The following is a 20,058-nucleotide window of genomic DNA, read 5'->3' as shown; positions in this document are numbered from 1 at the left end:
CAGCCAAAAGAGTTCAAGGAATTACATGTTAAGAAAACCTGCATTGGCACGAGCCAAGGAAATACACGAAAGTCTACCAAGTGCATAGTGGCCAACCAAGCCACGGAACAGTATCAGGAGAGTGGGACACAGGTGAATAAATCAAGCGTCACTGTCACAATGCCCCGGGGCTGCTAGTGCGCTTTATAAGTGCAAATAAATAAACTTGAAGCAGTGGCATATTGTTGATGGAATGCAATCAAGAAAGGGGTGGTTGCATGACCTGTAATGGGTGGACTGTGTGGTCCGACAACTGCGCCTGTGCAGAGTGCCTCCTTTATGGAAAAGATACTGAAAGTATCCTTAAAGAAGCTTATATTTTACAACAACCTATTACGTGAATTTGAAGTTAAGAAACTGAACTGCCTATGATAACTAGTGAAAAGTACTAATATCTACAGAGCTGGGAAGTATCCCAAGGGACTGTTTTTTTGAAAATCTAGAAGATTGAACTCTTGGGGAAGGGAACCCGATGCCTTGTGAGCCCTTCTGAACTTGGGCAAGGGGAAGCTGATTGCAAGCCAAGAGCTGGAAGAAGCTTAGACATTTATTTTGAACACTACTCATTGTGATGCTGACCTCCCTAAACACTGTATACAGTTAATCGGGCGGACGAATATAGGTTTTGGACACAGACAGACTTTTGATTTGGACTTCCTGACACAGACTATCCTTAGTTACCTTTAGGTAGGGAAATCCCACCTTAGCATAGGGCAGGTTAGGCCTTACTCCATCCTGCCTTTTAAGTTAAATAAAACTTTGTGAATCAAGCTTGAACCTGTTGTCTGTGTCTACTTCATGATGCCTTTGCACCGGCCTGATCTCTAATGACCCTGAGCAGTGCTCCAGCCCTTGGACTAGTGGGACAAACTGGTTGTGACCTCTGCTCAATGTTGCATGCCTTCGGAAGTGTTCATGAACTGCTTGGTGTACTGGTCTCGCTGTAGTCATTCCGCGTTAAGCCTCAGAACGTTGGTGGTAGCCAGCTTGTGTCATAAATCACCCCCATGGTTGTTTCTGAAAATCCATCTTAACAGGCCTCAATCCCATCTCCCAGAGCACATGCAGCAACCAGACGAAAACAAGCATTGACAAAGCCAACGGTTTGGGCTTTTGTATAGGCATGGAATAGGCATTTGACAGGCCACAAAATTGCAGTTGCTGGTAAATAGATTACCTGGGCGTATGACGGCAGTACCTGGCAAATGCCCATCTAATAACCCAAGTCAAAACTGTTGCCTTTTGTTGTGATTTGTCTTTAACAGGATGTGGGTGCTTGGAAGAGATATAAATCAAATGAGTGAAGGCCTGCTTGATATGAGTGATGTCAGCACAACACCTGGGCCAGAGAGAATAATATCAAACCTTGAGTATTCTCTTTAGGGTGAGAGCACAAAATAAACTATTTAATGTGTTTGTCCAGGTTATCGCACAACCTGGTGTCTCATCAGGTGATAATGGAAAAAGAACATGACCACACCATTATTGAATGTGCAACACTGGCCACTTCAAAACTTTAAGAGTCCAAGGCATCCAAGCTCACAACACAGAAGGTTTAACGGGAGCTAAGCAGTGTGCTTTGGTGGGTGTGTAGATTACTGTTGGTACTAGGCAGTACCTGCATACAGTGAATGCCCCAGCCACCCAGACATACACACAGCATGTAAACAAGATGGGGCCAACCACATTGGATTGTGTGATAGCTTATAATAATATTGTGACTCTTCCAGCTTCTTAGTACTGCAATAACAGTTGTAATTATCACCCTACTTTTAATGGTAATTAATGAACCCCTAAACAGATGAAAGGCCGAGTGGGCCCTGCCGCAACATTCAACCTTTTGAAGGTCAGGCTATCCTCGTGCCATAGACAAATGCTTCTCTCATGTAGCTATCCACCATTAGCTTTCAGTAACATGTAGAATCCTATTTCTCCAGCATGGGGTCTTGCATGGATTCACATGCTCATGAATATTCCCTGTCAGGCTGGGAATCCTCTGTTTAAAAATAAAAAATAAATAAAGCAGTTTTGCTTTAAACTGAAAACTGCTAGTCTCCTCTATAGCCTATCAGTGTATTTTGGGTCTTAATGCCCCCAGCCAATGACCTTTGTCCTCCTAAGCTTCACCCCGAGTGGCCATCTTCAGATTTTGCCACACGTTTCTAGTGTTGGGAGTCCTTGTGCTTCGCTCCTCAAAATTTGTGGATTTTTTGTGCTGTTTTTTTTTTAAAAACAATTTTTAACGTTTTATCTTCAACCGTCACGCGGTGACTACTGGCAGCGGGACTGTTGGCGGCGAAGATGGTCTCTCTCATCGTTGGATCTTCTCTCTGTGACTCCAGCAGGCCCAGGCTTGACCTACTTCTTCACCTCGGATGTGGCAAAGAAAAGTCTCTTCAGGGCCTGTGAGCCCTGTGGGTTGAAGAACATTTTAAACGAGGCTCGGCACCTTGAGTGCCTTTTTATTGTCTTCACCCGGATGATGCCGCGAATGGCTGCGACATCTGCAGTGATTTCTTGTCAAAGACCAAGAGAGAAGTGCCACAAGTGGTTAGTGCCTAGAATCAGGCAGGAGAAGGTCTCATACGCAGCCTCCAGGCATATTCATGCCTCGTCCAGGTCTGACAGGTTCCATGATCATACAAATCTGGAAAGAAGAGGTTGACGTCATTTGAGGTTGCTACTTCTGGGGATATCCAGAAGGCGAATATCCATGCTCCATCTGCTTCCTCAAAGGTCGCTGCAGTTGCAGGACCAAGTTCGGGAAAGAGTTGGTCTCAGTCGCCATCTCTGTCGATGGCTTAATGCAAGCCGTTGAAGAGCAAACCGTCTGGGTCCTGACGACAACCCTGTCCACCAGGGCCACCACTTTGTCAACAGACTCTTCGCCAACAACCAAGACCACTGCAGCGTTGACTGCTTTATCCACAAGCTCCTTGTCGACTACTTCGTAGACTAAATCTGGAAACCCGCTCAACCTTCACGTCGGTGACCGCTCAGAGGGTCTGTTTGCCTTTGGCAGTCCCAACCACAACCTTGTCTGCAGTTCCTATTCTGCTCATTTCCATTGTGGCCTCTATCCCACAGGGTTTGGGCTGGTTGAGAGACTTGCTTCCACCTACAGATTTCCTTCCCAGACCCACCAAGAGATCGCCTTTAGTTTCCGTGGGATCTCTGAGGAAGGCTCCGCATATATACACCAGTTCTGATGACTATCTTCCAGAAGACTTCTACTCGGACCATGAGGGAGGCCAGAGACCCAATGTCTCAGGAGGGATCACGGTTTCATGAGCCATTCCAGCCGTTTGACACTCTAAGACCCTTTGCACCCCCTCATGCACCAAGGGATATGTCACTGGACATCCTGATCACCCTGCATACTTATGTGGGTGAAATTCAACAGCGGCTGCTCCCGTATCTGATCCAGCCAGAAGTTTGCCCAGGCCAGCCAAGAGTCCGCCTAGGCTACATCACCCATAGAGTGATTGTCACCCTGTGGTTGGGGGCTTGTCATCAGTGGAAGAGGAACCAATTTGCACAGACTGATACTGGTACCACAGCGACTCACACTGATGAGTTTAAGGATTATGTTCCTGCTGACTTAAACTGCCAGATGTTGACGAGCCCACCAGGACTTCACCACCGGACAAAATTGGCTCCTTCCACACCATCATCTCGAAGGCTGCTGAGCTCTTCAATCTGGTGCCGGAGGAAAAAAAACGCAGGCTTTCTTTTTCAACGCAGAGTCCCCTCAAGGAAGACGGTCATGTCGGTCCTGTTGTCGGACGACGTTTGGGAAGACGGATTGGCTATCGTGAAGGCTCCGAATACAACGCCATTGAAGCATGGGAGGCTTGATGAGAAGTACTGGGTCCCGGATTTGGCACCCAGGTGACTCAGGTCTCCACCTTCTCCAGACTGTGTTAGCCTCTGCCAGGAAGCAATCATACAACCCCTCGTCATCCATGGTGCCTCCAGACCAGGAAGGCAAGAAGCTGGATGTGGCTGGCAAATGCATAATTTACACTGAGGCCTCCGCCATCAAGGCTGCCAAAACCATCGCCATCCTGTCTAGCTACAACAGGGAGCTTTGGTACAAGCTCAGGCCATCCTGGACTTCCTCCCTGATGACAAGAAGGCAGATGCTTTGGCCCTATTACAGGAAGAAGAGGTGCTGTCAGATGACGCCATTACAGTGGTGCTCAATATAGTGGACTGCGGGTTTCCGCCATATGGGGAATGGTGTGGCCCTCTGGGCCATGGCTGGCTGAAGGTGTCACATTTTCAAGCTGATGTGTAGACTAAGGTTCTGGACATGCCATTTGGTGGGGACAACCTATTTGGGAAGCCAGTGGATGAGATTCTCCAGGACATCAAGACAGACACGGCACGCTCTCTGGGGACCATGCAGCAAAGGAGTGACAAATATCTACAGGTCCTCCAATGGGTACACTAACCCCCATCTTCAGCCATCCTGCTTCACCACCCAGGAAGCCTACTTGGGCCGCTCCCAGGCCTACGGCAGTGCAAGCCGACATCGCCGTCCACCAACCAGGACACAGACACCCAAGCAGGCCTGAACGGCTGTGGACTCATGTCCTCACTTTCGCACCCCTGTGGGAGGCTGGTTATCGAACCTTGTTGGGCAGTGAAGAAAGATAATCACGGACAAATGGGTGCCGGACATTCTTCAGCAAGGGCACGCTTTAGAATTTCAAGACAGGTGCCCCCATATTCTTCCTGTAGCGCATCAAGAACTTCACATGGCCCAACTACTACAGGAGGTTCGGGCCAGGTTTTGAAAAGTGTCAATAGAACAGGTCCCTCAGCGCCTCCAGGCAACAGAGTACTCAAGATACTTTTTGGTAAAGAAGTCAGTAGGGTAGCGACCGATCCTACACTTACGATGCCTAAACAAGTCCCAAAAGTTCAGGATGGTCAGTTGCAGCATGTGCTCGACCAGCTGAATGAAGGGGATTTTCTGGAATCTCTCGACTTGGAGGATGGATACATCCAAATCCCCATTCATCGCAAACACAGTATGTTCCTGCATTTTGTCATGAAGGGATGGTACTATCAATTCAAGGCCCACCCTATGGCCTGAAATCGGCTCGGAGGGTATTCACAAAATGCGTGGCCCTGGTGGCAGTGCACCTACGCCGCAGGGGAATGCACGTCTATCCTTATCTGGAAGACTGGCTCATCCAGTCCCGCTATCACACGTTGCCGACCCAGCACATGGTGGAGACCACTCAACTTCTGACTTCGCTCGGATTCTCAGTCAATTAACCGAAGTACTGCATGGTGTCACCGCAGAGCGCTATGTTCCTGGGCTTCTGGCTCAGCACCATCTCGTGTCTAGCGACCCCCTAGGAGAAGAGGGTGAAAGCCATCCGATGGAAGGTTCAGCAGCTGTCGACCTCGTCCATTGTAACAGTCTGCTCCATAAAATCACTGTTGGGCGTGATGTCCTCCTGCTGTCACAGGTTTCCCCCCTTCTCACCTGTCTGTGTTCTTTCTTCGATGGAGTCTTCCTGCGTACAGTGTGGGCCTTGTACAACCCCGTGCGAGAGTCCTCGGGGTCCAGCGTACGTTCAGTGTCCGAGTCCTGGATCGTTCAGAAAGCCCGGGAAGTCCTGGAAACAGCAAAGCTACCCTCGGCAGCGAGTATTCGAAGGTCTGGGATGAAGTGAAGGCAAGGAAAGGAAAGGAAGTGCAGGTAACAAATGGGGACCGGGAACCAGGAAACAAGAAGTAACGAGAGTGAACTACGACAGCACACATCTAGCTACAGTAAGCGGTAGCGTTGAGACGCGGAGAGCAGCAGGGTGTGTCTGCTTTATAGAACGTGATGCGTGCGATGCGGAAACTGGTACACAGCGTTCCGCGTTCGGTGGCCCTGTTGGGAGTACTGCTGAATGCAAGCCTCCATGGGTCAGGGACCAGGAAGTCCAGAAGGGACGAGTCCGATGGTACATGACACCTGCATCCCTTTTGCAGGCTCTAAATGCGACCCCTCCAGGAATTCCTGGACGCCAGGTGGCAGCAGGTCACATGCACATGGACAGACAAAATAGTCCTCAATCGGCATTCTGTGAAGCTCTTTATTGGTGGTCTCTTCATCCACATCTGACTCAAGGAGCTCCTTTACAGATCCCTCTGTACCAGGCAACATTAACTACCGAAGGGTTGGGGTACTCGCACAGGACAATCTCATGCCAGAAGCCTCTGGCTCCCGGATGAGACAGACTTGCACATAAACGTCCTGGAGCTCTGGGGCGGTTTTCAATCCAGCATAAGCTACAAGGGAAGGTGGTGTGGATCTTCACAGACCACATCACCATCTTTTACATCCAGAATCTGGGCGGGATGCACTCCGCCACCCTCTCCCAGGAAGCCCAGTCCATGTGGCGCTGGTATATTCAAGACATGTTCGTAGTCCCCATTCGCCTGGTGAGCATCAAGAACTACATTGTGGATTTGCTCAGCAGGGCGATGCGGTCCTGTAATGAGTGGGAGCTTCAACAAGTGCAAGTGCCTCGTTGCTTAAGCAAGTGGGGTCTCCCAGATGAACCTCTTCATGACAGCCGCAAACTCCAAGTGCCGGAAGTTTGCCAGCAGATATCCTCATCCGAGGAGTCTGGGGGATGCCTTCTCATTCCTGTGGGATGTGCTTTTCTTGTATGCCTTCCCTCAGATTACGCTTCTGTTACGTGATCAACACACTCGGACGTTGCCATTGCAGAATGATCCTCATCACGCCGGCATGGCTATGGCAGATCTGGTACCTGGGCCTTGTCCATCCATCAGTGGTTTTGGCTATCCAACTGCCTTCACTTCCTGACCTTCTCTCCAGAGAAAACGGAATAATATTGCACCCCGATCCAGTGTTGCTAAGCCTCACGGCCTGTCTCCTGCAGCCCTAGAGTTTGGGCACTATTCCTTGCCACTGGAACGCAAGACCCTGTCCAAGGCCAGAGCGCCCTCTATGTTGTCTTGCTATAGACACAAATGGAAGCGCTTCACAGTGTGGTGCAGGGTGCAGACAATTGCCCAGCTGTGGATAACTGCTCCACAGCTCCTCCTGTACCTGCTCTTGCTGGCTATGGCTGGGCTGGTGCATGCTTCAGTCAAGGTTCACCTGGTTGCCATATCTCAATACACACTGGCACCAGGCTAGCTCTCCCTGTGTTCGGACAGGCTAGTCATGGAGTTTCTCAAGGTTCTCTTCAGGACCTTTCCACCGGTAAGGTCTCCTGCCCTGGCTTGGGAGCTGAACATGGTCTTAACTTAGCTCATGGGGCCTCCTTTTGAACCAATGCATTGTGCCCCTAGTTTCTATCATGGAAGACTGCTTTCTTGGTGACAATCACCTCAGCCTTGCGGGTCGGAGAGATCCAGGCCCTCTCCTGCACACAACTGTACTTGGCCTTCCACGCTATGAAAGTGTTGCTGCAACACATCCCACTTTCATGCCAAATGTTACTTCAGACTTTCATCTGAATGAGCCTTTGGTCCTGCCAGTTATCTTTCTGCACCCTTCTACGCCTGCTGAAAGGGCGCTGCATTCACTGGACGTTGCTCGTGCCCTGAAGTTTTGTGTGGCATGCACAAAAGATTTTCAGAAGACGTCGCAGCTTTTTGTCAATTTTGGACCTGTAGCAAATGGGAAGGACCGGTCTAAAGCTTCCATATCCAGGTGACTCGTTGGCTGTATCATGCAATGTCATTGTCTGGAAAACAGACCTCGTCCAGACTGGCCTAGAGCGCACTCCACAAGAGCAAAAACAGCACTGCTCTCTGTTACCCATCTCTACATCTGCAGGACTATTACGTGGAGGTCTACGCACACCTTCCCGAGATTTAACTGTGCTGAAAGGGATTACAGCGAGGAGTCCCTGGTCGGCCCACCGGTGCTGTGCAACCTCTTTGTTTGAGGCAAGTCTATTCAAGGGGTAATGTATTGCTTATGAGAGCCTTGCCATCTCCTGTGGTTGTTTGTACTGCTGTATAATTGTGTTTGTGGGCATGTGAATACATGCAAGACCCCATGCTGGAAAAGGAACAGGTTACTTACCTGTAACTCTTGTTCTCCAGCATGTCTTGCATGGATTCACATGCAGACCGGCCCTCCTTCCCCTCTATGGCTCTTCTTGGTTCATACTGCCACTTTACATGCTCGACCGAATTTGAAGAGGGCCACCATGGGTGGAGCTTAGGAGGACGAGTGTCATTGGCTGGGGGCAATATGACCCAAATGACACTGAGATAGAGGAGACGAGCAATTTTCAGTTTAAAGCTAAATTTTCTTTTTTTTGAGGATTCCCAGCCACACTGAGAAGATTTATGAGCTTGTGAATCCATGCAAGACCCATGCTGGAGAACAAGAGTTACAGGTAAGTAACTTGTTCCATATTCTGGCTGGATTTCATATGTATCTCGGAATTTACAAGCAAACCATGCTGTGGTGTTTAATTTGATAAATACTGCTGTTTCAAAAGCGAAATAAGGATAAGACGATGTAGCCTGTAATCACTTAAACCAGTAAAGACTTTTTCTTATCAAATCTATTCTTGGTATCACTACTTATCACTTGAGCAGGGTAAATCTAATGAGTATTATTAGTAAATGTCATCTCCTCATGTTTATAAATATTGTCCCTAATCCAATTTTCAATTTTGTGAATAGCATGCAAAGAGATTGTGCATTTAGAGACAATATTTACCTGGTACAGTGGAGGTGGAGCTTGTACGAGCAGTGGTTGGCTGTCTAGTTTGTCTTGATGGCAGATTTGGGCAGCACTGCTAGTAAGGTGGGTTGAGTCATGAGACTAGCTGGTAAAACAGTGGGTGATCCACACAATATTGTGGAAGGGACGTGCAACTGCTATTGGTGGGGTCCCTATATTTCTCATTGATTAAAGCTTCCCATTCTGTAGCTAGAATAGTGTTAGTTATAAGGCCAGCCTTCGATCCTCTAGTACTTTTTAGCAATCTCCAATCTCCAAAATGTTCTGGTATTACCAGTTCTGAGAATGCTATACATCGCTTGCCATTCCGCATTCATAATAGAAAACTTATGCTGCTTCAATAATTATATTTTGTTCTTGAGTTTCCTCACCTGTATCAAATCTGCCATTTTTTTTTTTACGTCTTGTGACACCTCCTTACCTCTTGTCTCAGGGTTCGCTTTGCAATCTGTATGGCGTGATCATAATCCCCCCGTTTGTTGGATTGTATACAACGGTACTGCCCTCCAATAGGCAAGAATTCAGAGGTAAGATGGTAAATCCAGCCAATGAAATCATCAGGGAGTTGGACTTTTAATGCATACTTATCGACTTAATTTAACCCATCTAAATGCCTGCTTATATGTTCATCAGTCTAATGCTCCCATGGTTAATATCGACATCTCCAATTTTGTAAAATGGGTTAGCGTTTGTGGCCAGGTTAAGCTTACAAAGCACAATTGTGTGGTTGCTGAATCATAAAATCAATTAAGACCCAACACTAGCCAGCACAGTTCATAAAAAATATCAGTGTTGCCATGCTAGAACCTGACCTCCAGGTGAAATTACCCAGCCGGTTATGCTTTAGGAAAGCATAAATAATTTCAGGCTATCATAAAATCCATCCAGACTTTTCCCTTGTTGATTAGCGGTGAAATGTTTCATAACGCAATTGGCATAAACCGCTGTAGAACCAACATTTTCCATGGCATCAATTCAGCAAAATTGGTGTAATTTAGTAGTTTGTCAGCAAAGTGGCATTTATGTTAATGTTAAAGGACATTTGTACCGCGCACTATCACCACCGTAGTGGTCCCTTGGCACTCTAGCGGCTCTGAAAGAGGAAGGGAGGATGAGTTAGTGGGAGGAAGCAGGAAAAGTGCAAGAGAGCAGTGATGTGCTGTTGGCGGCCTCAGCCCGGTGGGTCCGTTGGCTGGGCCTGGGGTGTTTTCGGCCGGTAGTCGTGTACTGTTGTGCAAGGCTATGTGTGTTTTTGTTTTGTTGTTGCAATGTAGTGAAGTTTGTGCGGTTTGTTGTGCTGTAGGTTTTGGTTGTGTTTGGTTTGGAGTTTGAGAGGTGTATGCAGAAAGGGAAATTATTAGTAGGGTTGATTAGTTTGCATCTCTATCCTGAATTGAAGCGCTCGGCTTGAGTAGTCCCCCCCCCCCCCGTTGCGGCTCTGTCCTGATCTGGGTCTGACTGGTATACAGGTTCCATATTCCTCTAGTCCCCGCCTCTAATATGCTCTCTGATAGGTCCCCTTATCCTCCATTTAGACTCTAGTGGGCCTGCCTATGACAACCTCTCAGGTGGTGGGGGAGATTGCCAGTGTCTCGATAATTCCACACCAATCTGGTACCTGGTAGTAATTAAATTAAGGGGCGGGCGAACGTGTTGGTGGGATTGTCTGGGTTAGTTGACTCAGTCTCCGTGCGTGCCAATTTATGCCAAAAACAAATCCATTTGCTTTTGGCAAATTGAAATCACACGGTCCAGTTAGTTAAAACCATACCATGATGGAAGGAAACTGATAAGGGTTTCCTTTTCAACAGGTGTTTTTGTTTTTCAACTGTAACGGTTACACAATTTCATTTTATACAGTACAATGGTACAGTTGCTTCTGGAAGAAAAGGTTTGCCTTTCCTCTCATTTTATTATCATAGGAACCATAGCTGTATTTGAAGCAATTCATGAGTTGTTGAGCAGGGTAAACACGTGGCAGTTGCTGTCATATGTAGGAGAACAAACTGTGTCCTGTCTGAGAAGGAGCAACTCGCAGCTGATCTCAGAATGCTGGTTAGCTCAGCTACTGAGCAGAAAGTGGAAGTAACCAACTCACTATGAAGTCCATGAGCTGGGGATAGTTCAAAGAATCATCCGGACAAGCCTAGCGAACAGAGGCCAACAGAGACTCCTAAATTGGTTTAAACTCCCAAAATAAGTCACCACCGCAACAAAAAGATTACCTGACTCCACAGTCTGCATATATGGAAAAACAAAATGATGCACTATTTAAAGAGAGTCATTAAGGTGAGCGGTGGGTTACAAGAAAGTAATTGGCAAATTAGTTTAAACCAATGGAATTATTGAAAAGAGAAAGATTACATAAAATGTTGCCACATTGAGTGTTGTCGAAGCCAGACTGAGTAAAGAGTGGGGAAGAAAGCTTACGCTGGGGGTTTGGCCGACGGCTAATGTGAGAGATGTGATCCCTGAAAAGCAGCTCTTATGCAAGATGCCAATTTTCTGAAAATGAGAATTTCGTAGGTTCTGAGACCTAGATAAAAAGTGCTGAAGAAGGGGTGTTTAATCCTAAAAAGCAGAGATTGAGAAAAGGTGCTGAAATGCCAAGGGTGCTAGTGAGAAGTTGTAAATGTAAAAATAAGCATTTGCAATAGAAGTGGCTGTCTTGCAAGTATTCCACAAACGAAAAGTGCTGGAGGGAGAGATGCTGAAATCGCAGTAGAATTAGGCATGCACTTCTAAACCGGTCTAGCACCGTTGAGTCCTTGAATTTAAGTAAGGATGCTGCAGGACAACTATTGACCATTTAATAGCACTTAGCTGAGGCACATTGAAAAATTCCATTAGGTTATCGTATAGATAGGATTGAGAACAAGATAGTGACTGTGTGGCAAAGAAGAGAAGACCCCCCCCCCCCCCTGTTGGCAACTGTTCAACTCTGAGTTTTCATTACGATTCAACTAAATGTTTCAAGTCCGTATTCAATTATTTTAGGTACCACTTCATTCCAGTACTGTGCTTAACATAACTCTGCAAGTCTGCTGTGGTTTTAAGAAGGCTTTATATATTTCGGAGTACAAACTAAGTGTCCAGTTGTTACAAATTGTTTAAAATAAATAAACCAATCTCGTCACTTTATCCAAGGCTCCCTGTATTGCCATTTGTAGATCAGTTTCAAGTGTAAGGTAAGCAAGAGTGCCAACAGAAAATGTGTGCACACCTTTGCTAAGGGTTTTCTGGATTCTGCACTAGCAAGGCCGCCATATACTTGCTCTCCCTATTCAGCTCCTAACTCATGGGTGTTGTGTTGGACTTCAAGATAATTGTGAGATATTTCGAGTCTTGTATTTACTAAGAAGTCGCCCTTTGCAGCAAAAATATTGTTCATGTTTCTATTCTCAGGTTATTTCTGTCCTTTGTGTTAGAACATGAAATTTGAAAAAAGGGTTTTGCTAGGTTCATGAAGGCTTTGTTAAAGGGTGGGGTTAAACGTAAGGAAGTGATGGGAGGGTGTTCTGAATGAGCTTGACAACCCACAGTTAGAGGAGTAGAGTATTTGCGGAATTAATGACATCTACATATTCTTTGAATGGTTACTAGGTCATCTGTAGACTCAGAGCTCCAGTTGTCATTCAAGTTTAAATCTAAATTCTCTGGAGTTTTTTTGTCCCAATTTGAGTTTTGGTATTTGAATTTATTTTCAAAACGAAGTGCTTAGTGCCCATAAATTGTCTCGGATGGACCAAATCAAAAGCAACATTCTAGAGAGCTTCTCATTATTCACCACGGTTTAGATTATTGTGGATTAATACAAATGGGTCATTTATTTTGTAAACCTCAAAACACTCGGCTGTACCAGTGTCAGCTGATCGTGGGCGGCTGTTCAAAAACCTTGGTGGTACACAATTTGCACTTTTCCGTTGTATCATTAACCTATTGTTATAATTCTAACCTCTAAGATCTTGGTGAATAGTATCAGATATGCCTCTAAAAGTGAAAAAAATTTGCTGAATATTTACAAAATAATGGTGCTGAGCAAAGCAATAATTTACTCTATTTTCGTATATTTCATACGTAACATAACTTTACAATATGGCTGGTCAAGACAATGTCTGTGTCTTTGTTTCTTGGGCATTGAAAAATGTGTGATATACTACATCGACTAGTGCGGTGGTGCTATCTTGGTAAAATTGTGCAATTATTGTTGGTGATTTCCTTAACTAGGTCCTTGTGGGATTTCATCTTGCAGGAAAGAGCAGTGTTGGGGTGGATGCGCTCAGCGAGATGCAGTCACCATCACATAAGTGGTCTTGGATGTAGTGTATCACATTTGATGATATAAAGGCACACTTTGTGGCACACACATACAAAATGTCAGTTTTGGGTCCAGACATCCCAGGAGGCGTCCTATAGGAGATGTTTGCTGCCTTTGTTGAGGGGGTGCTGAAAAGGTTCAGGCAATATCTGGGAACAATAATCTTTGCAGGTTCAAGATGACAGACTTAATTTGCAGATCTGTACAACCAGAATTAAGGAGTGTTATTGGTTGTTGGTGTTTCCGGACAGCGTTACTTAGGAAGGCAAAATGTGTCATCTGTACCCCACTGCTTCAGAACATTTGACTCTTTATTCTAGTCCTTATGGCCAGGGTAGGCAGAAAGGAGTACTAGTTGGCATTTTACCTAGACTGCACAAGGTGTCATTATTGTGGGATAAATGACTGCCCCAAGTTATTGTCTGAGGCTAAGCCAAGGGCTATAAGTTGCAAAGGCCATTGTCTCAGGCAGTAGTGTTCCCTCACACAGTCTGAGACTGTTACAATGCCACCACCACATGAGGAAATCAGTGAATAGGTGGATAGAATTAGAATAGGCTGCACAGATAAGTACTTGAAACCAGACAATGCAGCTATGATGTTCACGGTGAACAACTTTCCTTTTAGTGTCAGAGTACATGTGTTTTGTGCCTAGGAAATAGCACTCTAGCAACGCTGTACTAGGAGGATAGAAGAAGAGCAAGATCAGAAAAGTGTTGAACATTTACTTGAGGTAAATAAGACCATGGTCAGTTAGTTGTTGTCTCCAGGACCCTTTGAAGTCCTAAGTGTTATCTGCTTAAAGAGGAAATCCAAAGAAAGAACAAATAGAAGGTAATCACGAAGAACAAATATACCAATAGGTAAATTGTGAGGGGGATGGCAAATAGCTACATTTTAGATCAAAAAGGGAAAACGATTTGTCTAGAAACAAAAATACCTGGTTTGTCAAGTTTGGTGCGTAAATCTCCCAGGGTTGCCCTTTTGAAAGGTGCATCTTTGTAGCATAAATAGCAGCAGAAATGACAAATTGCTGCTCAAAGTTTCAAAGTACTTCATTTCACCATACGGTTGTGTGAAAAGCATATTATGGCTATCTAAATAAATTACATGTGCGAGGAGAAGGTACCATTCTGACAATTACAAGTACATTATCCTCATGATCATAGTGTGATATTAAGATAAAGTGTGTGGGCAAGGGTAGAAAAGTGTGCAAGTAGTTGTGGATATATAGCTTTTAAAGGTGGAGCTAGCACTGATATAATGCAAGTATAAAAAGCAGCATATCATAAACACTGGCACACATCACAGCAAATGTGTTTTCTTTGAAATACTGATTGTGATGCATTTACCTCAAGGTTTGAATATTAGATGTACCTTATATACCAGTTTATTTATATCTGAAGTTGGTGTTGGCATAATTGTTAGCAGTTCCTTGGGACTCCAGTCATAGTTGCGATTTCAGGGTTCTCATGTTGAAGTCTACCATTTTAGTGGCCTTTCCATTATGTCTGTGTTAGTCAGTGACTTGCGGGCTGTGGCATCTGAAGGAACTGACAGCACGTGTGAGTGAGTTATGAACCTACCACTTTTTCAATCTGTCAAATTGGCTTCATCAGCCACAGATCTCTGTGCCGGTTTGCCCCAATCTATTTTCTATATTATTTTAACACTTGTTGAATCCTTGCAATTTAACAGGGATGAGAGTAGCCACTCCTAGGCGACAGGTGTGCTGTGAATGGGTAGAGTGTGATTCAGACCAGGCTCGGACTCGCCTATGGAGCAATAGGCCCATGGCCGCACCAAGTGGGCTGGTTTGAGTTAATTCACTATGCAGCTAATTGTTTTGACCAGTGCTGCGGAATAAACATTCTTTGAAATTGACAATTTGCATCACATTTGATCAAATACTCCCCTTTGGGTACTATTCAAACAGTGTCCTAAAAGGGAATGAATAGTTATTTACAACGGTGGGCCACTTTTTTATTGGTGCCTGAGACAATTTTATGGCCGGTCCGACCCCGCTTCAGATTGGATTGAATGCCTACCTGGTGTACCCGTAATGGACTGGTGACCAGGGTCCAAACCTGGTGTGAGCCTTATCAATTGGTTGAGCCCACAATCTACTGAGTTTCAATAGTTGATCAGCCCACCATTGCTATTTTTAATGCATTCATTCGAACATTTTAAATCTGCAGCATTTGGTGTGTGTTTGTGCTTTCTGATTTTATTTTTGTACTGCTTTTTTCAGCATTTTTTCTTTGGGGTTTATTTTCTTATTTTTTTGGATTGTACTAGCATTAGGAAATCGGAAGAGACGCACCAAAATAAACTTTCAAAAAGGTTAATTCCAAAACAGCTGGCAGAGGTCGAAATCAAACCAAGCTACTCGCCACCAAAAATGACTTCTCTAGCTGCTTCACGATTAAAGGATAGTTCCGGGACTTTTTTTTTATTGTCCCTACGGTTCGGCCATGTGTTTTTAAGCATAAATCGGTAGATCGTAGAAAACTTTCCTATGGACCTTACCCGACTTTTCGTCCATTAACGCACTCGAAATCATCTGCCATTTTGTGATAATCCTATCATTTCCCCCCATCGACCTGGCTCACCTGCTTTTGCGGCACTAAATCAAATCCCCCGCCCCTGAGCCTGTCATCAGCAGACTCGTACCGCCCATTTCCCAACACCAAAGCACGTCTCGTGTCAACAATCGCTGCGCCTCAGCTAATGAAGTGTCGCCATGGAAATGGCAGGACGCCTCTTTCCTCAATAAGTATAAACACACCGTTTCACAACACACAGCAGCAGATTTTCGATTCCATTACTCTCTCTCTGTTACTTTGAGTATTCTGTGACTCGTTTCTGTGCTCTGGTCAGCTACCTTCGCCGCTTCTAGGCCTTGTGAACACCTGTACCATCTCTGTAAATTATTTTACTTTCTTTACCACACAATGGCTACAATAATGCCGTATATGTACGAGCCCGTGTACACCGAGGAGGAACCACTGGAAAGGCAAGCACGCGAAAACGATGGGGATTCGGACGGCAGTTGGGAGGACCAGTCAACGGATGAAGAGCCTGGACCATGTCGCATGGACGGCGTCTCCACCTGGTGCACGTGCAATCGGTGCGAGCTAATGCCAACTGAGGAGGAGAACTGCTGCTGCCGTGAAAATTCCGGGTGCTTGGCCTACATTTCGGAAGGCAAGCCAAGTCCGCAATGCATCACCGAGCTGCCAGAGTTCAGGGAAGCCTGCCTCTCACGGACCGTGTTGAGGATGATGATGGTGCTTATGCACGAACTTCGCGGCACTGTTCGTCCGCGTAATCCGAGTAACGAGTAAGTATACTCTGGTTGTGTTGTCAGTGATGCCACTTGGTTCCATATTGTGCATTTTCTAGATAGAATTTTTTTCAAAGCAGAATGCCATTTTTTACCTGAATCGAAATTGATAAGAAAGTTTTGTCATTTTAATACAGTTTGCATCTTTCTTTTTCACAGGTGGTACAGGCTGGTGGCCTATCGTTGTTTCAATTGGTGGCTTCACGGGAGGCTCGGACACCGCGTTCGGAGAGTAATACCTGCCTGTGCGGTACTTGCCATTAGACAACATTTCCCCAGCGACAGTGGACAATACCGCGGATTTTCCCTGGATGTGCTGCAACCGGAACTTTACAATGTGTAATTATTATTTATGTTCAATTGAAATTAAGATCTAAAATAAAACCCAACATATATTTTAACAATGGTTGTTACCACACCACTTTGTTCAAGCGTTGGCAATAAAAGGCCGTTGGATTTTATTGATACAAAACATGGTTATAGGTAAACAATCAATATGGTTGATCATAATAAATCATCCTTTTGGGCACCGGGTACAGAGATGACCCCCTCTGGCCCGTGCCGCCTAGCCACCACAGGCCAGCCTGCTGCTGACTAACTGCCTAGGCATCCAGGGTCTCCAGGGTGAACTGCACCCATATATTCTCCTGGGAGGTTGAGGTATTTATAAACTCACCACCCTGCCTTCCATGTACTAGATCCTGCAGCCTGCCTCTTACATGCAGTTAGATGGCCTCTCCTTGGTGAGGCCCTGCGGCAAACGAGTCTTGTCTGCACGACCACCGCCCCAATCCACCCCCCCGCCCTATCAAAGGCAGTTCGCACCGGGGTACTTGCGCTGGCAAGTGGAGCTGTCAGGGAGCGATAAAGGCCAAGAGGTGCCAAAGACCATGTACACTTCAAAGTGGTCTATAGAGCATGGGTTGTTGTTCCCATGTCTACCTCCAGACCCCGTGTCTCCTGCCAAGCATCCCCCCTCACGCTGGACGCCCCCCTGCAATCCACATAAGTGTGTCTCCATTCACGAGTCTTCCTGTGTCTTGTCTGCACGACCACCGCCCCAATCCACCCCCCCGCCCTATGAAAGGCAGTTTGCACCGGGGTACTTGCGCTGGCAAGTGGAGCTGTCAGGGAGCGATAAAGGCCAAGAGGTGCCAAAGACCATGTACACTTCAAAGTGGTCTATAGAGCATGGGTTGTTGTTCCCATGTCTACCTCCAGACCCCGTGTCTCCTGCCAAGCATCCCCCCTCACGCTGGACGCCCCCCTGCAAACCGCATAATGCCACGACATATTCACGTCATTCATTCACAAACACACCCCTGTTTCGAATTCTTTATAACCCTCTTCATATTTCTAATGAGAACTTCTTTGCGCTTTGCTAGTCAACCCGTGAAGGTGCTGGTTATCTGCTCTTCCTCTCTGTGAACTTCCGTGACCACTTCGAGCAAACTCGTCAGTTTGCAACCTGTGAACTGCTCCCTGTTCTACGACAAGAAACTACTCTGATCCCTGCATCTAACTGTTTGTTCGTCAAGGTAAGGCCATGTACCATAATCATTTTGCGTCCAATTTTTTTAAATTATATCTATTTGCTAGTAGTCATCATTTGCATCCATGTTTTCTTTTCGTTCAAGACAGTACATGCAAGGAACTAGTCACATGTTCTGAGTTTAATCAAATTATTTTTCTATTTTTTTAAAGTTATTCAAATACTTATCTGCATGTGAATAACGTGTATAGTTCCAACAACCAAAACGAACCTTGCATTGAACCTTTTATGTGTCATTTAATTTTTTAACACATTGGTATTCATAGAGAATTGTTGATCTTTACTTTTCAGAACTTTCCACAATGCCTGCCTGTTCCATTGGCGGTTGCCCTTCGAAGACCCATAACAAATCTGAAGGTACTATAATGCATGTTTTCCCTAAGACAATAGATCAGATAAGAGAATGGGTCCGATATTGCGGATATCCACCGTCTGAGCTTGAAAGTAGAGTCCTAGAAGTCTTTGCGGACAAGAGGGGTGATCGATACCGCATCTGCAGCAGGCACTTTAGCTCAGGCATGTACTCCACATCATTGCTAATAAAGAAGAACACACCGCGAGCGAAGCGAAAATTGCTCTCAACCGCTATTCCCACTCTATTCGTCCACATCCCTCCACTGGTGAGTCAAGTTTACGGATTTAGCTCTCGGCCTTGCGGTAGTGTGTAGCATTAGCTAACAATAATTTCCCCATTTATGTATCCACTCAATATGAAGGCGGAAGATTCTCCATCCGTGTCGTTATTGCAGTCATCAGCCACTTCAAGCGCCTATCGGGTAATCTTACTTAGCTATTCTGCCACTGACTTGTTTTAGGCATGTAAATCAATAGTTTTAATTTATCGTGTAATTATTTTACCTAATGGTACACCCTTGTACTCGTCCTCTAGTCTTTGTTTTCAGTTATAATTATTGTTATCCAAAATAATGCAAGTACTGTCTTTCAGGGAGATGCTGAGGAGTCCAACGCATTGACGACAACCGTTGATGTCACTCAGATGCTCGAGGTACGTTTCCGGGCAGTTCCATCGATGGAGATCATCAGATCTTGCATTCTTGTAGCGTGATTGTTACACACAATGTTTCTTTCGTTTTTAGCCATTGATATGTCCTTCTGTCGTCGCCCTCCTATGTGTCTTCTTTTTTCAATATTGTGTTCATTACTAATGAAAGTCCTATGTTTCACGGAGTCGATGGAGCATTAGTCCAAGAAGAAGGGGGAGCATGCAGATACGGGTCGGCGCAACAGCTTGCAGAAGTGTGCACCGCAGTTACATCGTCCCTTGATGTTCTTATGCATTTCGAGGTATGGATACTGACAGTTCGATCAAGCGAAATCATATGACGAGATTACATCCGCTAACGCAAGTACTATGTTTCAGGGAGATGACGGAGCTTCTTCTACAAGAACATCACCCCTAGTAGTTGATGCAGATCTCTGGGTGGTGACACTTCCAACGATCGAGCAAATCGAATCATATTTAGATACCCATTACTTATTTTAGACAACTGATCATTTGTGCAGGTCTATTTAGATGAGCCGTTGACGCCTGCACAAAGTTTATGTTCTTTTTAACAAAATAGAAAACCATACTAATGCAATTACTGTGTTTCAGGGAGTTTCTGAAGCGTCATCTTCAATAATATCATCAATGGAAGTCTATGCGGAGCCCGAGGTATGGATCTTGACAGTTCCATCTAACTAGATCAACAATGCGTGAATAATTGTTGTTTGATTGTTCTACACAATGCGTTAATTCGTGTTTTGCTATTGAGATGTACGTGGGTATTGGTCCCCAAGCACATTTTGTGTTTTCAATATTATTATACATACTAATGAAAGTTCTATGTTTCAGGGAGTCGATGGAGCGTCAGTGCGTGATGGATGTGCTTATCATGAAAATATAGTCGTTGCAGCGCAAGAGGAAGTGGAGACATGCACACACGAGTCGGAGCAACAGCGTCTTGATGTTGAAGTTCGAGGCAAAGTTTCAAAGAAAAGAAAGCAAAAGAAGGTTAGTGTCCTGGTCACTATATTATGTTGTTTTTCACTGT

At 45.4% G+C, this 20,058-nt stretch overlaps 1 protein-coding gene across 7 annotated transcripts in view; it reads left to right on the top strand.

The window, feature by feature from the left end:
- Positions 1 to 20,058, top strand: part of CAPRIN2 (caprin family member 2) — a 2,777,496-nt gene that overhangs the window by 2,618,336 nt on the left and 139,102 nt on the right. For 2 of the 7 annotated variants that reach the window (XM_069628546.1, XM_069628544.1), the window contains one exon: positions 9,222 to 9,315. The exons of the other annotated variants lie outside the window; for them this stretch is intronic. In XM_069628546.1, coding sequence (XP_069484647.1) covers positions 9,222 to 9,301 — 80 coding nt within the window. In that variant the 3' untranslated portion in view covers positions 9,302 to 9,315. The remainder of the gene's footprint in view (positions 1 to 9,221; positions 9,316 to 20,058) is intronic. 7 annotated transcript variants of the gene reach the window in all.

Source organism: Ambystoma mexicanum, chromosome 12 (assembly GCF_040938575.1).
Source record: "Ambystoma mexicanum isolate Mex_15411 chromosome 12, UKY_AmexF1_1, whole genome shotgun sequence".
In the NCBI taxonomy this organism is placed as follows: domain Eukaryota; kingdom Metazoa; phylum Chordata; class Amphibia; order Caudata; family Ambystomatidae; genus Ambystoma; species Ambystoma mexicanum.
Note: the sequence above shows the minus strand (reverse complement) of the source record. Positions and strands in the feature narration are given on the sequence as shown.